This window comes from Panicum hallii, chromosome 2, assembly GCF_002211085.1.
Source record: "Panicum hallii strain FIL2 chromosome 2, PHallii_v3.1, whole genome shotgun sequence".
Taxonomy (NCBI): domain Eukaryota; kingdom Viridiplantae; phylum Streptophyta; class Magnoliopsida; order Poales; family Poaceae; genus Panicum; species Panicum hallii.
The window spans coordinates 34,752,160-34,775,566 of NC_038043.1; the positions used below are offsets into that span (position 1 = coordinate 34,752,160).

General features: G+C 44.6%; 1 protein-coding gene and 1 long non-coding RNA gene across 2 annotated transcripts; one reads left to right on the forward strand and one right to left on the reverse strand.

Moving 5' to 3' along the window:
• The first annotated feature begins 5,954 nt into the window (after positions 1-5,954).
• LOC112882688 lies at positions 5,955-7,501 on the forward strand. Its single transcript, XR_003226696.1, has 2 exons — positions 5,955-6,334; positions 6,896-7,501. It is a non-coding gene; the product is annotated as an uncharacterized LOC112882688 (long non-coding RNA).
• Positions 7,502-15,425: 7,924 nt separating this feature from the next.
• On the reverse strand, positions 15,426-23,152 carry LOC112881133 (sodium/hydrogen exchanger 6-like). The gene is made up of 22 exons (XM_025945830.1): positions 22,663-23,152; positions 21,599-21,650; positions 21,412-21,471; positions 21,235-21,259; positions 21,078-21,163; positions 20,888-20,999; positions 19,873-19,935; positions 19,762-19,781; positions 19,588-19,685; positions 19,216-19,244; positions 18,755-18,786; positions 18,609-18,656; positions 18,469-18,529; positions 18,287-18,384; positions 18,117-18,192; positions 18,003-18,022; positions 17,539-17,636; positions 17,346-17,455; positions 16,914-16,991; positions 16,292-16,389; positions 16,121-16,209; positions 15,426-15,879 (listed from the first exon to the last, which is right to left on the reverse strand). Exons 1-22 carry the CDS (start codon positions 22,874-22,876, stop codon positions 15,836-15,838), a joined length of 1,611 nt encoding a protein of 536 aa, XP_025801615.1. The 5' UTR covers positions 22,877-23,152; the 3' UTR covers positions 15,426-15,835.
• Between the last annotated feature and the right edge of the window lie 255 nt (positions 23,153-23,407).

Here is a 23,407-nt window from a genome sequence, read left to right on the forward strand (position 1 = left end):
AGGGTGCCGAGGGAGACGCGGCGCCTGCAAACTCAGGGCTGCGGACGGTGGTCGAGGATCCGTCACGGGGAGATGCACCCATGGAAGAGGTGCCGCCGTTGGCGATGCTCGTCAAGGAGGGGTCGGGGATGGGCATGCCTAATTTGCTCCCCAAGGTTGACAAATAGGTGGTGCTGTCGTGCCATCAGGCTTATGCGTCCTCTGCAGGGCGGACAAATAAGGAGATGGTGCAGGAGGAGCCACCGCCGCGCGAGGTCATGGCGGTTGCCTAGGTGGAGATGGTGCGGGAGGAGCCACCGCCCCGCGATGTCATGGCGGTTGCCCAGGAGGAAGCCTTGGCTGTTGGTGGCGAGGTGGCCGGGGCTGCACTGGCAGGGGTGGTTTCGCAGGAGGTGCCCGCCACCTTGGCGTTGACGGGAGCGATTGACCCCAGCCATGGCGGGAAGGCCTCCCTGTCCTTGGCTCAAACGGGCGGAGATCTGCCCGTGCGGGGAGGCGCCCATGACTCGCCGGACCCCACTGCAGTGATCCTTGCTCTCGGCGATGAGGTGGAGGACGCGGAGTGGCAAGGCGTCTCAGAAGCCTTGTCCGCCGCGCTGGGTGCGTTGCCTAACGTTGTCATCCCGACCTGCCAGGTACGGCACCTCAGCATCCTTGTTCCTCGCGCCCTTCCTGGGCACTTCTGACACTTTGTAGTTCCTCATGAATTGCAACCGGGATCGCCATGCCGAAGAGGTGCAATGGTGCGAGGAGCTGGCAGAGCAGCTTGCAGCGGCCCGCCAAGAGGTGGCCGATGCCCGAGCCAAGGCGCTTGTAGATGCAAGGGGAGCATGAACAGTTGGTGGGCACCGTGGACGAGCTTCACAGCAAGCTCGAGGCGATTGGCCAAGAGTGCACCGCTGCCGTGTGCCTGTTCGAGGAGCGCAGGAGCAAGCGTGGGTCGCTCAGGGGAATCTCATGGGTAAGATCCTTCTCCTTCTCCCCTCGGATTGTTGGTTTCACAAGCATGACGTGTTTGATTTTCCTTCCTAGCTGATGCCCAGCAGCTGGTGGCACTCCTTTAGCAAGAGTGCGCCATTGAAGCGGAGTGAAAGCTCCAAGCTGAGGTGATGGCCGCTGAACTCGTCGTGGAGGTTGCAACTGGACGAGCAGAAATTGTTCGCCTAACTACCGAGACAGGCAAGCTCCGTGACCAAGTGAATGGTAAGATCTTGCTTGCCTTGGCCGTCCTTTCGAAGTTTCCCGGTGGGCTTTTTGACATCGTTGATGTGTGTCTGGACAGTGCTCGATGAGAAACTCGAAGAGGAAGTGGTGGCGCACCACTGCTTGGAGAAAGAGCTTGGCTAGACGAAGACCACGCTCCTCAAGGAATCTGACGAGCACGATACCCTGCGGATTGCCATCGAGTTGGTTTTGAACAACTTCGAGATGACTTCAGAGGCGGGGACAAGCTCGCTTGCGGTCCAGGTTGTCGATGTCACGGACCGGGCGCGCGGGATGGCGAAGCGGGCGCTGCACCTCGGTGTGCAGCGGTCGTTCGCGATCATGCGTTCCCACTACAAGAACATCGACCTTTAGGCGATGAGCCAATGCTTTGCGCTCGGCTACAACGACGCCTAGCTGAACCACATTGAGGAGGAGGTGGGCCCCCTCGCACAGGTCCTGGCTGCAAACATGGAGGAAGAAGTCGCTCCTAAGTTGTTAGTCTAATTTTGGTGGTGAACTGGGCCTTGGCGCCCGAGGTTGTGTAAACAAACTTTCAAACTTTTTGGATTTTGGCAGGGAGAGGCTTTGGCGAGGAAAATTAAAGACGCCCGGCTACTCCTAATATTGGGGTGGTTGAGAAAAGAGATGCGAATAAGAGGACTCTGATCACGCTGGTGAGCGGAGGCACCGTAGCCGCTGAGGCGTGGGTTTCCTGCGGTCCGACCAACTTTACTCAAAGCGCGCTCCTTCGTAGCTTGTATTTTTCTACCCCAATAGTAGGAACGGGTTGAGCGTAAGGAGTTTTGAGTGGGTATAGCCTTGGTAGCCCCCGAGTGAGGCCTGACCCCCTACCATGGCTGGGGTCGGGCGGCACTAAAGAGCGGCAGAGTGAAAAGAGAACTTTTCGCAACAGAACTCGACAACTTAACGTGAAAATTCACATAGCTTGGAAATACTAAGGGTAAAAGCAATGTAGCTGTTTGATGTTCCAAGCATTGGTGAATACTTTGCCATCGGGGGTCTGCAGCTTGTAGGAGCCTGGCCGGAGTACTTCGGCGATGATGAAGGGCCCCTCTCAGGGCGGGGAGAGCTTGTGACGGTCCTTGTTGCTCTGGACGAGCCGTAGCACCAAGTCACTGATGTTAAACGCCCGACCCCGAACTCGGCGGCCGTGGTACCATCACAGTGCTTGCTGGTATTTGGCTGATCGGAGGAGGGTGACATCGCGTGCTTCATCAAGCTGGTCCATCGCGTCTTCGAGGGATGCCTTTGCCCCTTGCTCGTCGTACACCCTAACTCTCGACGCTCCATAGTCTAGATCAGTCGGGAAGACTATCTCAGAACTATAGACCATGAAGAAAGGGATGAAGCCAGTCGCTCGGCTAGGAGTCGTCCTGAGGCTCTAGAGAACTGCAGGGAGCTCGGCAACCCACTGCCCGGCAAATTTCTTCAATTGATTGAAGATCCTAGGCTTGAGTCCCTGCAAGATTATGTCATTCGCGTGTTCGACTAGTGAATTTGTGTTTGCACGTCTAGCCCAGATGGTGTGCAAGGAAGACACAGAGGTTTATACTGGTTCGAGCAGAATGTCCCTACATCTAGTTTGAACTGCTCGTGTTCTTGCACACCAGTTTACAGTAGGAGTTACAAACAAGCGAGAGAGGGAATAGGCTCCCAAGTCTCTGGTGGTGAAGTGCTGTGTGGATGAGTGAATGTTCCAAAATCCGTCCTCATTATGGGGTCCTCCCCTTCCCTTCTATATGCCAAGGGGCAGGGGTCGGATACACGAGAGAGAGGGAGAGGGAAAGGTTGCCAGGATCCCGCTTTTTCTCCTCCCTGCGTGTGGTTCCCACTGGTCCTGTAGATGACGATGGGGGTGTCCCTACGCTGCTCCCTAGTGCGACGTGCGATGTGCATCTCGACAGGGCAGGCGGCACGGCCCCCCAACGTGTTTGGTGGGCGATGTGCGCCCCAACAAGATGGGCGGTGTGAGCTCCCGACGCGTTTTACTGCTTGACCTCCGGTGCGGCGGACGACCGGGGTTTACAGTAATGGCCTGCCCTTTCCAGGGGTCATGTCGGGGCATGTCCTTACCTGCCCCGCGCCAGAGGTTCGACCCCCGGCACGACCTGTCATTCCGTGAGACCCCGAGTGCCCCACGTCCCTGCGGCGGGTACGGTCGAATCCGTTCCCTCGGAGTCGGGTGAAGCGGAGCTTCCCCTCGGGGTCGGGCGAGGCGGGGCTTCTCCCACAAGGGTCGAGCGAGGCCGCGCTCTCATCCTTGGGGTCGGACGAGGCGGAGCCCGTCCTCTGGTGGTTGGGCGAGGTGGCTCGTGCCCTTCTTCTGGGCTTGGTATTGGGCCGTTGGTGCCCTTCTTTCTGGTGGGCCGTCCGTGGCCATGCAACAGCCTTGATTAGGCTAAGCGCCTGAGCCCCATATTGCGTGAGAGCTAAACTGTAATTTAAACCGTAATTAGCTCCCCGAGGAACATATTTTCAGGGGGTCTGTGCGTTACTACCCCTACGTCCACATAAAGATAACCATGGGACAACAGTCATCATTGCAGCATAATATAATTTGATTGAGAAATAAAAAAATGCAACCATGCGCCATGTACACACCAGTACACAGAGGCCACGTACGGAGTACTATACTGGTGATGCACAGAGGTAGAACATTGGGGACTGATAAGCGAATTTTTGCATGTAGGGGCCGTTTGGAAGGCTCTCCCAAAACAGCTTCACCGGTGAAGCCGAAACCAGTGAAGCTCAAAAAAGGTAGTTTCATCCGGTTTCTAATTTATTTTTACCCTAAGCTACAAAATGGCTTCACTCTACAATACATTTGATTTGTGCGAAATAGGTGAAGCCTAAGCCGAATCCGGTAAAAGATTTTCCAAATGGGCCTGACATTTTTTAAATGGTAGAAGTGCAGTTAAACTGGGACGGAGGGAGTAGAGTAGAACGATAGAGGAGCCAAATGCTGGACTCTTCCTTATATATATAAAAAAGCTGGACTCTACAAATGTCCCTTGCTCGTTTCAACTAATTTCAGGGTGTGGGCGTCCAATCTTCGTCATGCTCCAGAGTTCAGATTCATCGCGCCGTCCCCTGAATCATGGTTAGCGACTTGGTGTTGTAGAAGATGTCACCATCTTGCAAAAAGTTCATTTCTTGTGTTTTCATCTCGTTCTCTATAATTTTCACACATGTATGGCCATCTATAATGCTGTATTTTGTTTAGTTTATTACACTAGTGGAAAAAAGATTATTAGTACCGGATCATCAGTACTAAAAGAAAACTCTAGTACCAGCTGGAAATACTAGCCGGTATTATAGTAGCCGTCGTGCTGACGTGCTAAAGGGGTTTTTATTTCCAGTTCTTTTTTATATTGCAGTTTGTTCATGCAGAATTTCTATATGAATGTTCATTAGTCACGATCACGATCAAGTTGAAATATTATGAAACTAAATAACATGTCACGATCCATTAGTAATTTAGTATATATGCAACATACAAATATAACAATATTTATAAATATATTAATATTTACAAATATACAAGTACACAAATGTCACGATCGATCAATTGACAGTGCTTTGTTACATCTCACCATGATGACCACACTGGTTTATTTAGCTTTCCATTATAGTGGAACTCTCCTTTAGGATTTACGATCTCGTCATTAAGAAATCCTAATAATAGTTGCTCAGACACTGCCAAGATCATATCCACCAAGAGGACTTCATCCTTCATTCTCATCATCTATCATTCCGAAAATGTGAATATATTAAACATTTTGACAGCTCCACATGCACATGCCCTTCAATTGCCTTTATGATTTAAACTACCAATGCACGGAAATGCACAGCAGCACAGGTCATCTTTGAAGTACAGCAGCGCCACTATATATAAGATGGGTCATGTAGCTAGGCAGATCCACCAGCAGCCTAAATATTAGTGAAACAAAGTAAAGCCAGAGAGTGATTTATCTCCTGGTATCAATAATAGGAATATTAGGGAACTAGAGGCATCTGGAATTCAGTTGTGATCCCTGCACGAGTGCCGTAAGTGTACATCACAAACCCTGCTGGGCTCCTCGCATCCTTCCAAGACTTTATTTATCTAATTTGGAGCAAAACATGCATCTCTAAAAACTTTGTACTTGCTGCATTCCGTGTAGTTGGCACAAATGGTTAGGAGCCAGTGGAGTTTCGTTCATTTCGCCGAGATCCAGCATCCACGCAAGGGGATAAATTGCAAGTCCCTTCTGGTGTCCAACCTCTACCGGGATCGTGTGAAACTGCCTTTCTGCGTGGCCGAATACCACAGCTGCTTGGTTTTGGTAGCTTGTGACCATCAGCGCTGGCCCTAGTGGGCATTTCGCTCCAGAACAACTAACTCGAGTGACATCGAGTGGTTTATGACCTAATTAATCTTGAGGATGCGCGTACTATCATATCTGATCTGATTTCTGGTGTTATTGGAATTATAAACAAAGATGATAGTAAACTCTCTTTCTTTTGACAGGGAAAAACTACAAGCTACTGTATCTTTTGTAAATTGTTTAGAGCTGAAGAGCTCAGAGAACCTCGCAAAAAAATAGAGATCTTTTACGGCGCCCAATACTACCACTTGGTAGTACGTAGTATATAAAAAATCCAACCAAGGGGTAAGATTATCATTAGTAACTTAATATAAGTTGAGGAAAATTTTTAGTTTTTTTGCATTTTAGCCCCACACCCCTTGCGCGTGTGCCATCCCAGGCCGCCGCCCCCTTGTCAATCTCGCGACTCGCGAGACTAGGCTGCCGCCCCGCCGTCGTGCCTCCTCCGCCCATCACACACAGAAGGACTCCGCCCGCCGCTCGCCGTCGTGCCTCCTCCCTTGCAGATCTGAAGAATGGGTGCTCAGCCCCCATCCCCTCCGTGTGGCCCTTCTCCGTTTCAGACCGCCGTCCCTCGTCAATTTTGTCAGGCCGCCGCCCGTTGTCGTGCACGCAGGGCCGCCTGAAGAACGGGTGCCTAGTCCCTGTACAGGCGCCTCCTCCTCATGGCCGCCTGATTTCTATGCGTTGGAGGCGGCGACGGCATCCTGGCAACTGCTCTGGTGCTCCTCGTTGGCGTTGTGAGGACGATCATCCTTGTTGCCCCCCCCCCCCCCCCCCACCCGCATTCATAGGTCAGTGCGCCCTTGACGTTGCAAATCGCTCAGATTTATTAAGTATCGCATACAGCCAATGTATGCAAATATATTATGATGGATTTGGTACAGTGGAATGGTTGATTAATGGGTAAAAGAGAATGGTTACATAACAATATTCATCTGTTCATTGCTATCTGTTGACTATTGTTTCAAAATTAATTTTGTTCAAAATTATGTGATTTAAATCTTTAACTAAATATGACTGCTGTTCGCATGGGGATGCGCTGACAGGTGATTACCGACAGCATGCTAAATTGCTTTCGTTGATCACAGCTCCCTGAGCAGAAACATGGTCATGATGCATTTTTTTCTAGAGTGGCTGCAATTTTTTTATATACTAGTAATTGGAATGACGGATGTAGTACAAACAGGTTTGTATGACTGTTTCTGTAGTTAAAATTACTTTTCTGAGATTTCTCCATGCATCATTTACTGAGTAAATCTTGAAATGGATCTTATTATTTTATTGCTTTATTTCTGCAGGGTACCGAATGGAGGCGAACGGGTATGTTAGCCTGGAGTACCTGGCAAATCAGACTTTTAATACGGAGATGCGTACCAACACCCATGTGTGGACTGAGCAAATGGATCGTTTCCATGCACTGGCAATCGAGCTTTATTCAAAGTTTTTTTCCCATGACCCTGCTTGTGTACTAAACTACTTAACTGTTTGCATGCATGGTCTGCTGACTCCTGCTATATTTTATTCGCTGCTATATTTTGTTCTACAGATTGGCAGGCCCGTTGCAAATCGTCTCAGCCCTGTGGTTAGGCAGCTATCTTCCAAGGAGATCAAGTGCGAAAACAGATGCTTCCTGTTTGCCGCAGTGTCTTCATGGTCAAGTGAAGGCAGCTGCGTCCTGTCTTTGCCGCCGTTGTCAACGACCTTCAATGGATGCTCAAGGCCAGCCAGAGGTAGTTGCTTATTTGCCGGGCAGAGGATTAACCTGGACTCTTTCTTCTGTTTTGATGTACTGTGAAATGCTGTGTTGGCCAGGGCTTCTTGTAAATACGTTCTGTTTCTGATGGTCCCTTATGAACTTAACTTTTGGTTCAGATCCTTGAATTTTTTATTTTGTTCAGGCGCAATGTTAGATGTTTTGCTTTATTCTGAACCTTGATAGACATAGGTATGTTACTTGAACATCAATTTTCAAATAAAAATTATACTTGTCTGTACAAAAAAGGGCATTCCTATAACAAGTTGAGTCTTAATATGCAGATCAACTTACAATACGTGAAACTAGCAATGAAGTATCTGACGCACAGGCCGCCGCGGCTCCTGCGTTTACTATACGTGAATGTTGAAAAATGCTCTCCGGTCATAATAAATACAGATCGATGACACAATGAATCTTGAAAAAAAATACAGCAATCATTGAAGCAGCACTTCAAGATGCAAGAAACGGATGTGCCAATGCAAGCAAACAATCAGAATATAAGTACATCTCTTGTAAGTAACCCTGTTACATCGCATTACATTTATGAATTCCTTATTTCAAAGTTTGAATAGACACAGCTTCATGGCAAAAAAAAAATCACAGCCTCGAATGTGCAGACTAAACCAATGGGGATGAGGAATAATGAACATCTTCATAGGACCAGAAGGAAGAAGACTTTCGCCTTGATAGGCAGAAGGTAGACTAGAATGTGAAGCCCAAAGAATAGGGTTCAGCTTGCTTTAGTAGCAACCGGAACCAAGCCACGCAACATGAGGAGTAGGAGTACCAGCTGCACCAAAGGTAATAACGAGTAACCCGCCTAGAATGGATACACGTCAAGAGTGTCATCAGTGCGAGATAATAATGGGATTTGCCAAGAACCGCGGGTAATGAAAAGGATCAGCAGACCCTTAGCCTACTCCAGATGTGAGGAGTAATTGTGTTGGATGGCGCTAGTACCTGAGTGAGGAACTCACTAGGTGTGCGCCAACGAATGGATTAAACAAAGTAAACATGAAACGTTGGTATGGAATTATGGATTCTGAGACCCTTCCTATGCGAGAAGTGCCCGACCTGGACTTGGACCACTCCAATATAAACTGTACGCAAGGCCTCGTAATAGGAGGCGAAGTTGGAAAGCAGGTGCCACATGTACATCCTAAGTATGAAAACACTTCAGATACGTGAGAAATCACGAAGGAAGCACGAAGTGAAGGAAGCACGAAGTGAATCACCGAACTCTTGAAGAAGAGGTATACCAGCTCGCTAAGCATGCCATAGAGATGTGACCATGCTTAATCGCTGAAAGATCATGAGGAGTCTGAACGGCTCCAGAAGGGATCATACTCTTCCTCGTACCCGGGATGGGTATGTGGGTATAAGGATATATGGATAAGCACCGGACTTGAAGTAAAATGAGCAAGAGACCGAACAAACACGGTGAAGGATGAAGTAAAGAGAAATCCCTACTCTAAAACCGACCGAAACACTAAAATTGAGAAGTAAGACGCCCAAGGAATAAGTGATATATTCGCGAACCATCAGAAGTTGGAGTTGACAAATGATTGGAAAAGAAGTGCGTACTCATAGCCTTGCTGCCCCAAGAGGATTGAAGAAATAAGGGGAGCAAGTTGTGGGGAAACAAGGACGAGCATTTGAGGTTCTTAACCACGTCGTATGATGGATGATACTCGAGATCTAAGCCATATGGCACTAGCCAATAATACCCGGTAATTGCTTGCATAGCCTATGGAACCAGGAATTGGTTATTGCTTGATACTTCGGTTTGGACGGAGACTCAGTTTTGGAAAAGCTAGGAAAATACCGAAGGAGCACGGATAACATAGATTTGGGTACCTGGCTAAAAAAAATCACCGTAAATTGGACCCCAACACGATTGCGACATTTGGTAAGTCTTGAAGAGCCTAGTGGAGAACACTAGGTATAAGCCTCGAGATACGACCAAGTCAAGAAGGAAAGATGGACTGAAGAGAATGTGCCTTGATTACCGCCCTGGAACGCGGTAACCCACTTGAACTAGTAACCCTCACCTTAGCGAAACCCTAGTAAGCCTTTAATCTCGGGGACGAGATTCTTCTGGTGGGGGAGACTATAACATCCCGGATTTTTCCGGAATATTCATAAGTTGAAAAATGTGAACTTTAAAAATTTTTGTGGTGATGCCGTAGTTAAATCCATTTAAGTTTGAATTCTACCCTTCTAAAATTTCTAGTAATCAAAATCATGAAGTTAATTAAGGGAAACATTGCTAGTGTGATTATATTTGGGGTTGTTTGGATTAATTGGATCTACCTTGTTTATTGAATTCCATTTTGGGATTTATCTTTTTCCTTGTTTGAAATTGTGTGGAATTTAAATTTGAAGTGCACCCTTCAAATTTAAATTCAAAAGCTAACTTACTCTGTGTGGACCCACCTAAGTCTCTAACACACATGACACTAACCCTACCCGAATCTACAAAACTCTAACTCGTTACCTAGCCCTAGCCCGATCCGCTAACCCAAACCCCAATCTAGCCTAAACCCTGAACCGGCCCGACCAAAACCACCCAGCCATTATGACCCGTTCCCACGCACGGCTCGCCAGCTCCAGCACCTCTAGCCCAGCTCCACCACCACACCCTCTCACCCGCTGATCGCCCGAGCCCGCTCATCAGCCCCACTATTGCTTTTCCCCTTTCTCTCGACGCCACCCGCTCCGCTCCTCCCACACTGACGCCGCCTGCCCCGCTCTGCTCTAATACCAACTGAAACGACCCAAATTTTTGAAATGAAAATCCGACTCCATGTACCTTCGTGATAGTCCCTGGATCAAGCGCTATCACGTACAGAACTCATTCCAAATACATATCATAGTCATACAGCGCGAAAAGCCATTACATGGGTTTATTAACTGCATAATCCAAAGGATTGTAGTACGATCCCAATACAAGCCCCTTGGGCTAAAACGATCAAGCAGAAAGCGGAAAGCGATAACTAGGCTTCTGGACCATAAAGCAAAAGGCAATAACTAGGCTTCTGGACCATCCTTCATCTTATGGAATCTCCACCACAGGTAAACTTGAGCGTAGTACGGGCCTTAATCTTGTCATCCTTCATCTTTGGGGTCGAACTCCTGGTTGGATCCTGCATCTACCAAACTATCACCAAGGAATGGGATAGGTCCACGTCACATGCAAGCTTTAAGTGAACTATACTAAAGGTATAAAAAAATTTAAGGAGATAAACTGGGGTTGCCTATGCATGCGCATCATCAAGATATATCATCATCCAAACTCCGATCCCGGGCCATTCCGGCACCCAGGACTCCCAGTCCAACACCTTCCAAAACCACCAAGTCGGTGCGAGAACTCCCATTCCTCGTACCTCAGCTGCCCCAGGCAGAAAGTTATCACTAGAGGGAGGTAGAAAGCATGTGTAACACTACTAATAAGAGCAACAGAAGAGTAGAGTTGTCCACGACTGAGAACGTGGCTATACGTATAGTTTTCACCCTGCAGGAATAGTATACCTGCACCCACTTAAATCAAAGCCAGTCAGGAGCGACCCAACTGAACGACAAGTCATCGATCTACTAACATAGAAACTAGTAGCATCGGTATCATCCGACTTTCCCGGATCTTGGGCGCATCCTCCCACAAGAGGTCACCCCGGGACTGTGAAGCCTCCCTTGCGTCTCATGGGAACGTGAGGTCAGCACCACCTCCCCCTGCAACGATATTCGATCCTCCTACCGGCTTGGTACCGCACTTACTAGCCCCGGACCAGGCCCACCCGCATAGTGGGTAAGTGGTGTGCACGTCCAGACCCAGGAGGCCCACGAAGACTACGAAGAGACGCCAGGTTCACGCCCATCTATGATCTGAATACCTATTAGGCATTGCTTACTAGATATACTATTGCTCTATGTTGAGCTACTATGAGATGAACCTGCATAGTCTCTTTATTTACCTGAACTCCTTTCTTTCATATACACTTGATATATCTATGAGATGCCTTGCTATGCTTTGCATGTGTATGTGTGGGAATGGATGGATAGTCTTGGCGTGAATGGAGTCACACTTATGAGGAGTTGATGCATAGGGCTTTTTAGCCGGGAGCGAGCGAACTTAACTCGATCTTGGATCGAGGGCTTAGGGTGTGTATCTTGGCACACCCTACGGAGTACCTATGGTGGGTACAACTTTATGGTTACTTGGTTGAGGAGTTGAAGGCACCCGTAATGGATGCAGTTGCGGACCATTGCGGTAGATACACATGTGATGAAGATGCTTGTTTCGGCATATGAGGACCGGTTGAGAGTAATTATAATTTGTGGGACTATGTTAAGCGTGCACACTACTTACCTATTATGCGGGTGGGCCTAATCGGGGGCTAGCAAGTGCGGTACCAAGCCAGTAGGAGGATCAAGTATCGGTGCAGGGGGGTGCTGACCTCACGTTCCCCTCGAGATGCAAGGGAGGCTTCATAGTCCCGAGGCGACCTTTTGCGGGAGGATGCGCCCAATACCCGGGAAAGTCGGATGGTACCGAGGCTACTAGTTTCTTTCTTAGTAGTTCAGCGACTCGTCGTTCAGTTAGGTCGCTTCTGGCTGGCTTCGATTCGAGTGGGTCCAGGTGTACAACCCCTGCAGGGTGAAAACTATACGTATAGCCGCGTTCTCGGTCATGGACAACCCTACTCTTCTGTTGCTCTTATTAGTTAGTGTTACTCATGCTTTCTACCTTCCTCTAGTGATGACTTCCTGTCTGGGGCAGTTGAGGTGCGAGGAGTGGGATTTCTCGCACCGACTTGGTGGTTTTGTTATACCTTAAGTATAGTCCACTTAAACCTTGCATACGGATGTTGATGTGGACATATCCTATTCCTCAGGGATAGTTAGGTAGATGCAGGATCCAACTAGGTGTTCGACCTCAAAGATGAAGGATGACAAGATTAAGGCCCGTGCTACGCTCAAGGTTGTCTGTGGTGGAGATTCCAAAAGATGAAGGATGGTCCAGAAGCCTAATTACCGCTTTCCGCTTTGTGCTTTATCGTTTTAGCCCAAGGGGCTTGTATTGGGACCGTACTACAATCATTTGGACTATGTAGTTAATAAATCCATGTAATGGCTTTTCGCGGTGCATGACTATGATACATATCTTAAATGAGTTTTGTATATGATAACGTTTGATTCAGGACTATCACGAAAATATAAGGAATCGGATTTTCATTTCAAAAATCCGAATCGTTTCAGTTGACGTCCTGGCCACGGCCAAGGAGCAGAGCTCGGCGCTGCCTCTCATGGAGGACGACAGCCTCGTCATCCGCTGCGACGTCACCGTGCTGAATGTCGAGAAGTAGTCCCGCATCAAGTGGTACCTTCGTAATTTGCTCAACTAGCTGGTTGAATCAGTGTGTATAACTATATATAGCACAAAAGATACATCTGTTGCGAAAATCGCTAGCGCTTTTTATTCCTTCAGTAAAGGAGACAAGCGTGTGTCAGTAGTTTGGGGCTTGGAATACCAACTGGAGCTAGTAGCTAGACTGCACTAAAATTCGTTATAGTTTGGTCTTGGAATACCAATTGTATTCTGAATTGTATTCTTGGAATACATCTTACATCTATGAGAAATTTGGGAGGTCTGATTGCACTGAACAACTCGTTTAATTAGGTACAGTAGTCTCCAGTAGTCGGCCTTGATCGAGCCATTATTGTTGAATGCTGATGATAGAGCCAAAGATTCTTATTTTTCCTGCAGCACATTCAACTACTGTATTTTGGGCTACACTCATTTCCCCTGCTGTCAGCACTAATTTCATCCTCGTGCTTTTCAGTTCTAATCTTATTATCAGGTTGGTGCAAATCACGGCAGACCGTAAACAAATTTTCCTGTTATACATATCTGAGAAAATGCGAGAAGCAACTCCCTAACTATAAATAATGCTCTATAGAGAGTAGTCATCAGAACAATAACAGGATCCTTTGATATGAACATCGCATTATTGTCTGACACATCATGACGAGCAACGACCGCTAGGGCCGTATCATACAAAGAGAAGTAAAAATCATAGAGATGGAACTGGGGTGACTCCAATCAATAGGCCGGCAGTTTGGAAGTTGCACATCCCACCTGGAGTCCATGAGGATGGGACTTGTAGTTGTCTCTCTCTTCTATTTTTATTGTACTGTTGCTAGGGAGATGTTGGAGGGGCCTAGCTGAGGTGTTGAAGCTGAACACATCTGCTGTAGAAACCTTTTTGCATTGAGGCAGTGGCCAAACCTTGGTTATGTGAGAAAAGAAACCGGTGGGCAACATGGAAGCAAGGGTTTGTCTCAAATGTGGTGATCCATGTTGCAGATGTTAAACAACGGGTTGTCCTGTGCAAGGTGAGACATCTGGCAGCTTACAATGTCTGCTTGGAGAAGCTGGAGCCTGGAGAGGCTAGCAACTCGACAAGCAAAGGCTCTTGTGGAGGAGTGTTCTGCTGGCTGATGTCCAATCTGGAGGTGGAGATTGGGAGCATCTGAAAATGGAGGCGCGGGGTCTGGCAGCTCCCAGCTGTTGCAACTTGCAAGGCGTGCAAGAGGTTGCGTCCTTGTGTCTCCTTCTGATCTGATCTTATATGTGGAGGGAGCATGTAACTGGGGTTCTTTTGTTGCTGTCCTTAGGACAAAGATCTTTCTATGTGCTTATAGTATACTCTGAAAAGGGAAAAACGAACGTTGGGACGGAGCCTTTCAGTTTTTGTTTCTCTATGTATTCGATGGGACGATGGCACTTTCGGTTGGCAAGAAAACAAACACTCTGGCACGTGCAGTGGCGTCACTATGTAGCGCATTTCCTACCAACACGTGGCTGTACAGCGAGCCCATTTGTCCAGCCTAGGCCTGGCCATTCGGTTAACCGAATTAATTCGGTTCGGTATTTCGATTTTTTCAGAAATTCGGTTAATGAAAAACAGAAACCGAAATTGTATATGAGAAACTGTAAAACGAGCGTTCGGTTTTCGATTTATTCGGTTCGGTATTTCGGTTTTACCGAAAAAAACCGAACAGCATATAACAGATATATCAGCATATAACAGTACATAGCTGCATATCAATTAGTTCAATAAAAACATGGTTCAAAGTTCAAACAAATCAAATCCGATGCTTCCAAGTTCGGCACGGGCACTCGAGCCTGGGACTGGGAGCCTGAGACCGTCACGGGATTAGCCTAGGGATAGGGTTTGTTGGTAATGGGCTGGGCCGCCGCTGCCCGCTGGGCTGTAAGCCTGTAACATACTGGGCTTTTCGGTTTATTCGGTTTAAACCGAATAAAAACCGAATACCGAAATTTATTTCGGTTTCTGAGGAATGACAACCGAAATAGCTTTTGGTTAGATCGGTTTCGGTGTTTTCAGTTTCGGTTTCGGTTATTTCGGTTTCAGCATTCGGTTTTCGGTTTTTATGCCCAGGCCTAGTCCAGCCCAAAATCCGGTTGCAACTGCAATCTAAACTAACAAGGTACATGGATAATATAATGTTCCTCCATTTCCATCGATGTTCGTGAACGAGCAAATGAATGTCATCAATTACATGTGGTTTTGTTGCTATCTTCTTTTTTTCAGCAGCGGAAGTGATTTTGTAGTTCCGTTTTAGATAGATGCTAGGCAACGCGCCCATCGACAACAACGAGATATAGATTCGCATTTCACTTTAGGAAACTAAACTTTATTATGGTTAAACTAGCAGAGCTCATAACGAAAACATGAATCTCCGTCCTCAGACTTCAGTGCATGTCAACATCTACATTAGGCATTTTGATTTTATGTTCTCTTCAAGATAAAGGGGGCTAGCCCCGTCTTATATTGAAAGACAAGTTTATGTTCCCAATTCTCATTAGAAAGTGATCAGTCAGGATGCTAGTGTGCCACTAAACTTTGACTCGCCTGCAAAGTAGAGCAGAACTTTCCTGAACTACCTTTAGTTCACTACAAGCTCAAATCCTAAACCATTCATTGCATTACACGAACCACCTTGTGATTTTTTACTAGAAGTTTTTTTTTTATTCCCACATGGTCCAGTTGGATGAATAACACTGTACTTCAGCCAGTGAGACTGCTGCTGCGATCTTGCCACTTTACAACAAACGCTTCCCAGCGGACATAGTAAACAATCATAATGTCTGGGTTATTAAAATTAACACAACGGTAAAGGCTACAACCAGACAAATTTCCAGCAATACCCTGCTTTTCATCTGGAGCTCCACCAAGTTCTCAAGGAGGCCTCTACAGACATATGTACATGCGGCCGGGCTATCCTCATCCCCATAAGAGTTGATTTGAGCCTTATGATTTCTGTCCTACAGATATCCTCTGCCATATGCTACTCAACTAAGTATGCTCCTATACTTGGTTCAATCCAATCGTACACACCATCATGCCGTCAGTTCTGCTCCGTGTATTTTGCTTGATAAGTGGAACCCCAAATTCTGCTATTGATCATAGAATCTTACTCTTCGGTTTTGGGGTTGCCCACCTGAAACGAAATCAATCAGAGTCGAACAAACAATCTCAGAAATAGGTGGGTGATTCAGTGTTTATAGATAGAATTAATTGCACGTCATGAACTGCTAACTAAACTGAGAAGATATAGTAGAGACTAGATACTGAAGATAATAATGCCATACAAGTAACAAGATGCACACAACTTATCGATTTCTATAGCCTGGGTTAGCTCTCGTTTACTTCACATTTGTTAAACAAAATAAGTCACTCACTGAAGTCATCGTCGTCATCATCGTCGTCAGTCTGGCTGGTGAAAAATGGAGTCAGGTAGTTTTTATCAAGGGCAGTGAATGACGTTGTGCTGCACCATCAAAAGAAAAAGAAAAGGATAAGCAATTGTTTGCATGACGACTTGTAAGCAAATGGAAATACAAAACAAATACCTTTTGTGAAACTGTTTGAGTTTCATTCTCAATCCTCCCCCAGATGATGTACCTTCATCATAAGTTGGAGGCATGTAACCATTGTTGTCTTCATAATTCTGAGAATGGTGGAATATAGAAATGATGCAACTTCAGATATATTAAAAGCAAGGAAATAACATGACAATAATAGAGCAAAATAACCAAAAATGCACATAAATGCATGAAATCAGATGTGGATAAAAATAACCAGACTTTCACTAAGCACAGAAAAAAAAAATCAGATTTTCACTAATCATATTTACAAACCCATCTCTTTATCCGTCTCCTAAATCAAAAATACAATGGTCAGTGTGTGTTCAAGCAAACTGCACAAGTTTGCAGGATGCACCCAAGTTCAGGAGTGTCATTCACTCAATTTTGTATCAAGAAGATTCTTCCATGTATAATTGTAAAGTAAAATACGATAACTACTACTTTAGAGTCAAACTGAATGTTTATGCGTCCATACCGAAATATGAATTCATTACAGACTCCCAATACTATATAGTATATACTGGTCATAGTCATACAACTCACACAAATAAGCTAAAAGAAGTTAGCTTTTTTTCTCAGAGAAAAAAATAGTTCAAGCAAGCCTTACTTCTATTGATGGGTTTTCATCTCCAACGACATCCAAAGCTTCAAGCATAGTTCCCGTCGACCCTCCAATAAGAAGTACCTGCATGATTAGGCGTAATTAGTCATGAAATTCAGTATACTTGTGAAGAAATTGTGGTAGTTATGTTACAGGAAGCCCATGACTGCAACCTTTTACGAAGAAAATATGTTTGTTTGACGGAATGTGCATGGCAGTTTGATTAGTTGCTACTGACATTTAATAAATGAATTTGCAAAATGTATATTTTAGCTTTGCAATAGGCACCAGGCCACCAGCAAATGCTAAGGGTCAAATGCACAGTCGTAACGGAACTACAAGCCTAGGGCATTATCTTAAGGAACACTGGCAAGTGCCATATCTTTGTCTCAAGTGTGCTTTGGTTAAAACTAACTAGTGCCAAAAATAAGCAAGTACCGTCAACACAACAATGGCTGTAGTGGTGGTGAATATCGTTTTTCCATGTCCTTCAGGAAGTTCATGCACAGATTGGAGAGCAAGTGCAAAAGCCATGGCCCCTCTAAGCCCTGTTTGTCCAAAAGTAACAGTGAGCTTCATGAAAGTGTCGGTCACATACAGTACAAAATCATATAACTGTAATGGCACTAACCGCTAAACCAAAGTGCTTTCTGATGCTTTAGAGGAATACGGCGATGTTCTGGCCTAGACATGTTAACCAAGTATGCACAAGAAAAGACATTTACAGCCCTATACATTAAAAAGATGCATTAGTTTATCTTGAGAAAAGGCAAATAAAAAAATATTACTCCACATATTGGATATAAATTCCTCGACAAATGAAAGTAGTAAAACTGCAGCAGCTATACAACCCAGGAGGCTTAACATGTACAGAATGGATTAAATACTTAGAATATATCATTTTTCTAGAGTACTGCCATAGATGCCCAACAGTAAAGCATGAGCCTCTCATCTAAATATCAGTATGGGCATTGCACAATGATAAAAGTATCATATAAGTCCCAAAATGAGCATCGCTACAAACTAGGGAGAAATAAATACAGACATGTGGCTATGCAATCTAGCAAGAGTTGTAAAGGGAGATCATAGCAGTACCTTGCAACAACTATGAATATCTATTTTTGAGTAAGTCAAGGAAGCAAAGTTAAAAATAATTGAAGGGTCACAACTGGTATTATTCTTTTGTTAAAAAGAGGACTTTTAGGATACAATTGAGAAGAAGATGAAGCCAACATGTGACCAGCTATGCTCTTCCATGGCAATATCGAAGCCCATATAAATGAACCTAAAAGAAAATCAGGAGCAGCCAATATGGTACAGTGTATGGTTATATTTTCCAATTAGGAAATTACTCAACTACAAGTTCTCCTGATACTTACACAAATGTTTCAGCCAAAGATGACAGCAAGTGGAAAAAGGCAGAAACAAAGCGCTGTGAATTGTCTGAAAGATTGGAGTATGTGTAATGCTTCATAACCTGATGATAAATAGGAAATATATGTCAGGCATAGCCACAAGATAAACATCAATGGTATAGTGCAATAAATTACATAGTGCTTACCATTCCCGTGAATAATATAGAAACAATCCCTGACAACCCAAGTCCTTCGGCTAACATATACCTACAAATAATTCGCAAAGTTTCATTGAAACAAATCTCCAGAAGGAAAGAAAGGTATTGAAGTTTAGAAGTTTTCTTACGAGAAATATGGAAAGAGAACAAAAAGGCAGCACTCCAAGTTTTGCAGACTGAAACAGTAAACAAATCAGCAAATTAAGCATTAGTAACATGTATCAATAATTAAAAAAAACTGGAACATGAAAATAGGCAGTATGATGTGACTTACTTGTCAACATCCAATCCAGCATATTTGAACAGGTAATAAGTGGTCAAGGCTCACAAGATCATATAGTAACTCAATGCGCAGTAGAGCAAGCAGTTATTGCCTAAATGCTCCAATTTTACACCAGCCTTACTAGAAGCCAACACTGTTGACTCACTAACTACTCAAATGTATTAGGTGACAAAAAAAATAAGGCATCTTACTTAAAAAAATAGAATGTATGCCAATAAGAAAGAAAGAATGTAACGTGGTGAACAAGTCTAAGAATATAATGTGATGAACAAATTGCTGTCTAAGTTGCCTGAAGAAGATATTGAGATATATCAAAATGTGCTCCACAATGCATCTGATGCAAAAGCAAAAAGCACATACACTGGATCAACAGAAATTGTAAAATGCGTACATAGCTAGTGCATTCATATGTAGAAACAACGTTTTGCATTTAAGACAAAGGAGAAGGATATAAGAGCAGAGATAAATCCAACTCCCACACCTGCAAATCAAGATATGGAGTGGTTATATAAGCCAATGAATGAAAAGTGACGGGAAAAAAACTAAATCAGAAAGAACCAAAAAACCAAAGAGACAAATGCTGCAGCAGATTCAGTTGAAATGAAATTTGCATCTAGACTATCTGTGTTCCGTGAATTGCTTATTTTTAGTTTAAGCATGACATCAAGCCGTAGATTGTAAAAAAAGTGGTAAAAACAGAAATTTCCCAGTACTAAATCTTGCAGCTGTGAAGTTCCAAAGCTCATAGTACACGCAATTGTTGACAACACAGTTTCATAAACTTTAGAGCCATGTGGCAACTGAATTTGGAGCAGAAGTGCAACCTGATGACATTGAACCAACAAAGGTCTCAAGGAACTGGAGAATCATCATAAAAAAGTTCTCGCTGGCAGCTGCATGACTTCTGACTGATGACATTGTCCTGCCGAGAAGCACATACATAAGCAAGAAACACATGGCTTAAAAAGATACAAATCATACCATAGCCAGAAGCAAACCTGTAAAGAGAAATTGCCATCTGTCCTTTCCAAACAGGGAGACAGGTAGGTTAGTCACAAATACAAGTACTGACTATTCTTGCATGCACTGGAAAGAAGCAAAAAACAGACCGCATCATTCAAAACGGATTCTCCAAACACCAAAGCATACAAGTTAACATCAGAGCCCAGTTCCTGCACAGAAACAAATTCAAGAGTTTTGTATTGTCAGTTATGGACAAAATCTTCAGCATCCGACATTTGCCATCTTCAAGAAATATTCCATTAAATTTGTGTCATGGGTACCAGTGGAACAACAGACTCTGGTTAATGAAAGATGGTAAGACACTTCTAGTTGAATATGTAACAATGGCTGCTTAGCACAACTTCACTATACTAAATGAAATCTACAATAACTGTACAGCTAAAGAAGAACTCTGTTCTGATGAAACAGCATCTACTGATTATCATGGATTTTCAAGTTGAGATTTACAACTACCAAAAATGGTCAGAACGGTGAGAGAAAATAGTGTCACCTAAGATTTTGATGCGTTTTTTATCAAATAGTGGGAATATGAGCCTTTTCCTTTCCAGGTTTAACCACCCAGGTAGGATATGTAAAGTCCAAGTCATTTCTTGGTCATTTTACGCTGCAGCTTAGGTTGCCATCTAAGATTCAATTGCATAAGCTAACATTTTATTTTAGCAGTTAGCAAGACTTTCTACTAATTTCATGGTGCAATGATCTAGACTTAAAGCAAAATATCTAGTAAAAAATCTCATATATCAGACGCATAGTTGCGCTTTATAATGGTTACCAGGTCGGGATGATCAAAATAAATACCGCATACCTCTTTATAACCCCAACTTAATGTTTAATGATAGCTAGACTGAAGAGCGTACTTTAAAAATCGCTAACAGGTAGCAATAAACAATAACATGTAATGTTCCAGAGAGGAGTGCAAACATTGGAACTTCTTCAAGGGACAGAACAACTAAAGTTATTGACTGGTTAAATCCTCACCAAAATTTGCATTGATCCCATAAAAAAAATCAAAAGAAGGCCAAAACGTTTTCAATAAAATGGCTTTCATGATGATATCAAACTACAAGTTCAAAAATGATAAAAGAACACAAAACAAGGTACCTGGAATATCGATAGAACTGTGACAGGATCGGTTGCAGATATAAGCGCACCAAACATAAGGCACTCAACCAGTGGAAGTTTATACATTAGAAATGTCAGTCCGCCAAGATAGCTGCAGTATAATAAAGAATGGACTCAGGAAACATAAGATTTCAGAAAATCTAGCAAACAGAGTTTGTCAATTGCTTACACAAGAACCCCTGTTACAACTGAAGCAATGAACGTCCCAAGAATGGCAAAAGTTACGATAGCCCCAAAGTTTGCAAAGAATGGTTTCTGTAAACCAGCGAAGTGATTTTAAAAAGTAGCTTAGATAAAGAAAAATTTAGCCGTTGTGAAGTATTTACCGGAGATAAGCTGAATCCTGATTGAGTATATTGAAGTCAAGGAATACAAATTTAATATTCAAAAGGAAATACTCCAGTACAGATGCTTATGAATAAGATTTAGGAGAGGTAGTGGACCTTTGTTTCATAAAGAAAATCAACGGTGGTAACAGAAAAGAATTGCAAAAAAAAGGATATAATATTATCGGAGGTAATAAGAACAAGAAGAAGAATTCTTCATGGAAGTTGAACCACGTCCTGTAAATTGAAGTAAACAAGACAATCAATGGATAATGCTCAAATCGTATGCAAATCTAAATTACTCATGAACATCATACAGATATTGAAGACGTATAGTACATCAAATTGCAAAAACAATACAAACCTAGTGTTGGTCTCTGTATTTGAAATGTTAGCAAGGCCACCAACAACTAGACCTGCAATACAGACATGAAAGGTTGCATATTTAGAATGCCTGTGCTATGCATGAAAAAAGAAAAATTAATGCAACAAATCTAAAGGGAACCACCAATTTAAGAAGGCCACAATAAGAACAAAAATAATGAAGACCCCACTTTATTCTCCCTACATATTGTTTTACTGGTTGGCTAACCTGGGTAGTTGGCTTCACATAAGCACATTTTCTATACAAGACTACTTTCCAGAGGTTCTCATTGATTGAACATAAGCTATTGCAAATGACCACATGAAGTTGTGCAATTGAATAACTTTACTGGTGATTCAAAGTTTCTTTTGTAATTTGCATACTGCTATCATCCATGAATTTGATAATGAATCTAAGTGCTGAATTTTGTCAGTTCATAACAAATACCAAGAAAGTATTTTTAAGTCATCTTCTGTGATGTTTGGTGACTAAGCAATTGGCAACACAGAGAAGTTACAAAATAAATGTTGACATATAACGATGGCATCTGGTGTTAACATTAAGCAGCTACTTTAGAGTGTAAAGGAGACTTGAGATGTTGGACTGAAATGTTACGCATTGTGTGAGGGACACAAGAGAGTGACTTATAAGCTCCTCAGACAAGTACTGATGAATTGATCTGCATGTCAAGGAACATAAGTGCAGATGAACTGATCATCACGTTACCAACCAATTTTACCCACGCACTCTAATCCAGCAAGAAACTAAATGAAGTATGCTGTATGCTTAATGAACTTCGGAGCTAAGACCACTAGCATCTAAAACACCGTCCTAAACGAATCAACTGCGTAGGACTGTCAGTACACACTAGGCCAAACATTTCAGCCTCGCCTGCCCTTAAATTTCTACCCCTGCTTAAAAGTGATCATCGCTCTGGGAATGGTCCATTCGACCCTCTTGCTTCCCGAAAATCATTCCCCGTGCCGGTCCATTAGGACTCATCACTCCCCAAATCCAAGCAGTGCGGCCGGGGAGATAGGGTTCGGTGCGCGAGGCCAACGTACCGATGAGGAGCGAGGCGCTGGCCTCGGGTAGGTAGTAGAAGCGGTGGCGGCGCAGGACGTGCCCGAGCACGAAGGAGAGCACGAGCATGGAGATCTGCAGCAGGATCCCCACGCCGGCCACCTGCTGCTCCTTCCCCGGCGGCGCGAGGGGCGGCGGCTGCGCCAGCCCGCCCGCCGGCGGCGAGGCCGAGGCCAGGCTCAGGCCCAGCTCCATCGCCGTCCTCAACCCCCAGCGGCGGCGCCGGAACCCCCTGGTCTCGCGCGGGCGCGGTCCGGTCAAGGGCGGGGTGCGGAGGAAGAGGTTCTGGAATCTAGAGGAGAGAGCGCCGGGGAGAAGAAGCAGGGGTGGCGCGAGGAAGCGGGCGGCGACGGGGTGCGCGGTGGGCCCGGGATTCCTGGACGCGGAGGAGGATGCGTACAACGTTTGCTGCCTCGTGCTGCGCGGAGGTCGTTGTCGCCGCCGCTGCTGCTCGATCGATGCTGCTGTTTGGTTGATGCTCTGGATGTTCAGCTTGGTTTTTGTCTCCTTCGTAGTAGTAGGAGTAGTTTTAAGTTAAAATAATTGAAATTGTTTCTTATTAAGATTATCTTAATCCAAAGTACTCACGGACGTTCCGCTTGACAAGCCTACCAAAAGAGATGGAGACTATTTTTTGATAGAAGAAAAATAATTCCACCCAAAATCTAAAAATAATTTCACCAAAACCTTCTATATACCCACTCAGTGCACCCGTCGCATGGGGCA

Excerpts from the sequence above, each read along its gene's own strand:
- LOC112881133 (XM_025945830.1), bottom strand. The coding sequence starts at position 22,876 with ATGGAGCTGGGCCTGAGCCTGGCCTCGGCCTCGCCGCCGGCGGGCGGG. Across the intron at positions 21,651-22,662 it reads CAGCGCCTCGCTCCTCATCG|GTCTAGTTGTTGGTGGCCTT; the intron begins GTACGTTGGCCT and ends TCTGTATTGCAG. Across the intron at positions 18,023-18,116 it reads GCTTCATCTTCTTCTCAATT|ATATTCATAGTTGTTGCAAG; the intron begins GTATCCTAAAAG and ends ACTCAAAAATAG.